General features: G+C 34.2%; 1 protein-coding gene across 5 annotated transcripts; it reads left to right on the top strand.

The window, feature by feature from the left end:
* Positions 1 to 5,006, top strand: LOC147284490 (uncharacterized). 5 transcript variants are annotated; one of them, XR_015122254.1, is made up of 2 exons: positions 1 to 730; positions 1,013 to 1,567. XR_015122254.1 is itself a non-coding variant. In XM_086242911.1 (2 exons), the coding sequence occupies exons 1-2, from the start codon at positions 178 to 180 to the stop codon at positions 4,989 to 4,991; spliced, it is 594 nt and encodes a 197-aa protein (XP_086099037.1). In that variant the 5' UTR covers positions 11 to 177; the 3' UTR covers positions 4,992 to 5,006. The 5 variants fall into 5 exon arrangements, 4 of the variants coding, with proteins under 4 accessions (XP_086099037.1, XP_086099038.1, XP_086099039.1 ...); XM_086242911.1 differs by lacking the exon at positions 1,013 to 1,567 and adding an exon at positions 4,951 to 5,006 and having other exon boundaries at positions 11 to 730; XM_086242912.1 differs by having other exon boundaries at positions 12 to 730; positions 1,064 to 1,567.
* Positions 5,007 to 5,418: the final 412 nt, after the last annotated feature.

Raw genomic sequence — 5,418 nt, 5'->3', positions numbered from 1 at the left:
TTGTATGGCCAGCAACAAAGTAACGGAAAATTGAGTGCAGCTTGGTTTTGACTAGTCTCACGTACTTTTTTCCACATCTTCTAATCTGCGATGATAGTGCTTAGTCTCTTGTCCCAAACTTGATATTGATAAGAATACATGCAAGTTTTGTAATTTTGGTGTTGGGTAGTTGTAATTATGTCGACAGATCTAGAGTTGGCACTGGCGTTACTCGGAGGAGCACCATTTACATCGTTGCATGAAGGCGTTAAGGAAGCGGTGCGCACGACTGCAAGATTTAGATACCTACTTAGAGATCTCAAGAACACGCTAGAGTCTTTGCAACGAGTAAAAAGGGCCATCGAAAGGATACAATTGTATAATGAGGAATTGAGCCTCCCAGCCGGTGAAATAGAAGATCTTCAAAAAAAAATGAAGGATGGTGCAGAGCTCGTTTTCAGGTTGTCGAATCTTCGTTTGTGGAACTACTGCTGCTTACATTGTTACAACGACGAACTTGTTGACTTGGATAGGTCGCTCCGAAGACTGTTCGAAAACCTCCAAGTGGAGGAATCAAGGAATGTTCTTGAGATCTTGGAGTTGTCGAGGAACACCCAGAGAACTGTTGATGAATTGAAAAGCAAACTTGAATTCAACACCCAGAGAGAATTTGATGAACTAAAGAGCATACTGTCAAATATGGAGAGAAACTTAATCCAGCAGCATGAAGCAAATTATGACCGACAACAAGGTGAGTTTTCTTGGAGATTGGTTTCTAGAATTCTATATTGGCCTTCATACTATAAAATACTTCAATATTATTACTCATCTTCCACTAACATATTCTCACAAATTATGTATACATAGATTTATAAATCACTATACGTACAGTTTCTTTGAGCGATCAACTAAGATACTCCATCAATTTGCAAGTTAACTTTGAAGAACAGATGACTTGGAACATCTCATCTATCTATATCTAAAGTTCGGTGTAACTTTTGAAAATCCTAACATACCTTTCTATTGTTAAAAGTAATGCATCTGTATTAAAGTAGTGATCATGAAGCCCTTACTGATATGCAAGCTAGCAGAGAAGCATAAGGCTGAGGTCGGTGAGCTAAACACTCAAATCCTTCGTCTGAATGGGGAGTTGGCCACTGCCAACGAGAAACTTGTTACTGCTGACGAAAACCTTGCCACTGCCAACGGGAACCTTGCCATCATCACCCAGGAGCGTGATATTCTGAAGGTGCAGGTCGATCAAGACAATTTCGATCAACGGAGCTGCTACACCGGGGGTTGCCATGTCTCCCCCTGAAACTCCCATAGGAGAGGATGAAAGATATTTCACTGAGGTCGACCTAGTGCAAGACCAACTCCCTGGTGCATATAAAGAGGCTATTGAAGATCATCTTCCAATGAATACTCCTTCTGCTCCCCAAGAGAATAGGATTGACATCCAGGGGATGATCCATATCGCTGATCCCCCTAAGTTTTAATGAAAATGTTGATGTATCTTTCTATTCTTTTCAACTTGTTTATTTACTTAAACCCTTTGCTAGCTAGCAAGTCGTTGGGTTAACTGAAAGGTTTAAGAGGATCCTGTGACCTTCACAATTTCCTAACTCATTTAAACCGGAGTTCAAATTTCACTCAGGCCCTTAGTTTTAAACTGAATTAAATTAACCCTCTGTTATGCTTTAGAAATTATAGGATAGTTAATTTACACAGGGACTCTTACCTTAAAATAGACTAACCCTGCATGTGTCATGTATATTGGCTTACCCTCGAACAAAACCAGTCCTTCCCATGTATTTGTAATTAGAATAAGCTGAGTGTGTCTTTGATTCTTCGAAGATATGAAGTTGTTCATGGCATTGAAGTTCAAAATTTGGAAGGAGAAGAAGAGTAAAGGAAAGGCCATAAACTCAGATACAGCCTGTGTTGTTACAGATAGTGATGGGAGCTTTGGGTGGTTAATTTCGTCATATATTACATCTTCTCCGACTTATTTTAGACTCTCCGTACGTGTACTTCCCACATGTGTGCCAACAACAAGCCTTTCTATTTTCAGATATTGAATTTAGAATGTTAATTTGAACAATCATCTTCTTTTGTTTTTTTTGTTTTTTTTTTGTTTTTTTTTTGTTTTTGTAGCAATTGTTGTAATTTAGTACTACAAGTTTTCATCTGTTAGTCACCATTTGTGCTGAATTGGAGGATTGTTTGTTAAACCATAAAGTGTCATCTTTCTCTTTTCATTTTTTCTTTTGGAATTATAAAATTTAAAACGTACAAAATTGAAAATTAACAATCTTAATTTTTTAAACCTTCTTCCGTTTACATTTCTAATATTTTTTTAAATGCAGAATGATGTTATGCCCCTGATTTTTTATTATAATATTCCGCAATATTATTAATCTTCTGTCTTTACTATTATAAAGCCAGAATAAGGATTTGGTGTTACAGGCTTCAATAAAAATGAGATTGCTTAAACTATCTTTCATTCAACAACAGTTCCATAAAAAAAAACCAATAAATGAGAACATAGTTGTAAAATACAACCACTAAAATAAACTTTAAAAAAATAAAAATAAAAACAGCCCACTACCTAAAAACATGAAGATATTAGATAGTTGTGGGAAGTTATTAACTAAGAACAAAATACAACAAGAAAAAAACACAGTAAAAATGTCAATTAAGGTATGAAAATTAATTTTCTTCTTTGATGTATGAAAATTTTCTTTCTTTTGACAGATACTGAGGCACTTTTGATGTGTCTATTAGATTCTAACAGAGCAAATTTGGTTGCAAATGTTTCTTTCCACATAGTTAAAACAAATGATTAACACTAATCATCGTTCTGGATATATATATGCTTAGGGTGACAAACGTTTACTGGATGACAAACGAAATATATAGTAAAAAATTGAATTTATTGGGGATGTGGATATTTTTCAGTTTTTACTATGATATATAACCAAGGAATAAAATTTCGGGTTTCGAGGAAATTTCGATGGAAATTTCGATGGAAATTTCGATGGAAATTTCGACAGAAATTTCGAAGATTTTTAAATTTCGACAAAAATTCGACGGAAATGACGGAAATTGCTATCAAAATACGGAAATTTTGAATAAAACTTTACCATATGTTTATTTAACATATTATCTACTACATTGATAAAAAATATTGAAGAAACCAAATTATATGATAAGTTTCATGTGATATGTGATGAATATAATGCGCGCTGGAGGCAAATACTGTTAAATAAAATTAGTACAATGAATAAATGAAATTAATATATTCATATTTTATAATTCATACACTAAATCCTATATATTATATATACTCTAATACTCTTTATTCTTTATAATCTACACACTAAGATATTAGGGTTTAGGCCCTTTAAAGTATTTTTAATTATTTTTATATATAAATGTATTAGGATTTAGAGTTTAAAACAACTAAACGAAATTCTAAACTTTTTTTTTTCTTTCTAATTGCCCAAAGCCCCAAATCCCAATTAACAATAAACTTTTTTTTTTTCCTCTTTTTTTTTTTTTTTTTCTTTTTTTTTTTCTTTCTTTTTTTTTTCTTTTTCTTTTCTTTTTCTTTTCTTTTTTTTTTCCTTCTCTTTTTCTTCTCTTTCCTTCGGTATAAATATATAATTACCTGATCACTGCTCCAATTTATGTTACTCGGGGCATGCAAGCGAATATTCGTCAGAAAAAAATCCCAAATTAAATTACGGAAGAAATGAAAAGTGGAGGAGGCTTTATTCAAGTTCTGTGAGATGAATCAGATGGCCATGTAAAAGTATATTGGATTCCTGATCTACTTTTTGTACCAAATCCTTCCTATCTCTTTTGACTTTTCTTTCTTCCTTTCTAGTTTCTTCCCGTAACTTCTTCATTTCCTCTTTTCTTTTCTTTTTTCTTCTCTTTCCTCTTTTTTTCTCTTTTCTTTCTTCCTTTCTTCCCTTCTTCCCGTAACTTCCTCTTTCCTAGTCTAAGACGCCACTGCAGAGAGACTGAGAGACACACCAGACCTCATCTCTTTCCTCCTTCCTTTCCCTCATCTCTTCTCTCTCCAAGATCTTTTCTCCTTCTTCTCTCTCCTCCCTGCCCAATCACCCTTTGATCTCTCTTCAATCTGGCTCCGGTGACGTCGTCTCTCTTCGATCTGGCTCCGGCGACGTCGTCGCCATTTGATCTGCTGCCTCCGGCGATGGGTGGCGACGAGGGCAGCTCGCCTCGCCGAGGGTTAGGCTGGGTATTTGAGATTTTCTGATTTTGAGCTCGGGTTAGGCTGGGTATTTGAGCGAAGTTTCGTCGAAATTTCGCTAAATTTCGACGAAATTCAAGCGAAATTTCGACGAAATTCAAGCGAAATTTCGCTCAAATTCAAAAAAAGTTGCTGTAAGGGCATTCGAAATTTCGCTCAAAATTTCGGCGAAATTTCGAATATTTCGCCGAAATTTTCCGAAATTTAGTCGAATAGGTGTTAAAATTTCGGAACCCCTGAAAAACGAAATTTTCGGCGAAATTTCGCCGAAAACTTCGAAATTTAAACCCTTGTATATAACCTTTTCAAACATTTACTGGATGACAAACGATTAACACTAAAATGTACGGTTATGTATAACTCCTTCATTTTACTATATATCCCTTTACGATGATATATCAGTCTAGCATATATCATTGTTATGCACATATATATATCATACTAAAGTGATACATGAGAAAATTCAAGTAAAATATCCACATACTCTTCTTCATTAATATGCTTTCTGCCCAAGCACCTAGACTATGATATATATATGCTTGGTTTCCAAGCCCAATCGTGAATTTGCTCTAACAATGTAAGACCTCTTATGATTCTCTATTTATTTTGATTCACAGATGTATTCCTTGCTTCAGTTTTGGTTTCAACTATATTTGATGGTTTTTTATATTTTTGTTTTTGATCAGGAAGCATAATATTTTCATCACAGTCAATAACAGAACGATGATATTCACTAGCGGCCAGACATTGGTAATATTTATGCCACTCAAACTTCTCTCTCAATTTGATTTAGGGATTTGATTTTGGTTTGTCTGATAATCTCTTTAAAAAAAAAAAAAAAAATTTGGCCACTTCTATAAAAATACTAATTGCCATTGTTTTGCAATAGAGATATCTCTAAGGAATAAAATGTAAGCATGTCTACATATGTGCAAACGTAGTTAGTTACATAATTTTATGCAAACGTAGAGTTATGTATCTAAAAAAAAGAGTAACACCGATAGCTAGAAAGAGCCTAGCATAACTGACTTATTTTATTTAGTTAGTTATGAGAAAAAAGAGATGACACATTATTTTCTTGAATGACTTATTTATGTCTCTTGCATGCCATAGCTAGAATGAAATCTCTTATAGAGCATCCTCTAGATAGTTTG

The sequence above is a fragment of the Dryas octopetala genome, chromosome 5, assembly GCF_963921425.1.
Source record: "Dryas octopetala chromosome 5, drDryOcto1.1, whole genome shotgun sequence".
Lineage (NCBI taxonomy): Eukaryota > Viridiplantae > Streptophyta > Magnoliopsida > Rosales > Rosaceae > Dryas > Dryas octopetala.
This window is presented reverse-complemented; position numbering and strand designations above follow the sequence as displayed.

Coding starts and splice junctions, on each gene's coding strand:
- LOC147284490 (XM_086242910.1), top strand. CDS start 178: ATGTCGACAGATCTAGAGTTGGCACTGGCGTTACTCGGAGGAGCACCA. Junction 731..1,070: donor AAATTATGACCGACAACAAG/GTGAGTTTTCTT, acceptor GCAAGCTAGCAG/AGAAGCATAAGGCTGAGGTC.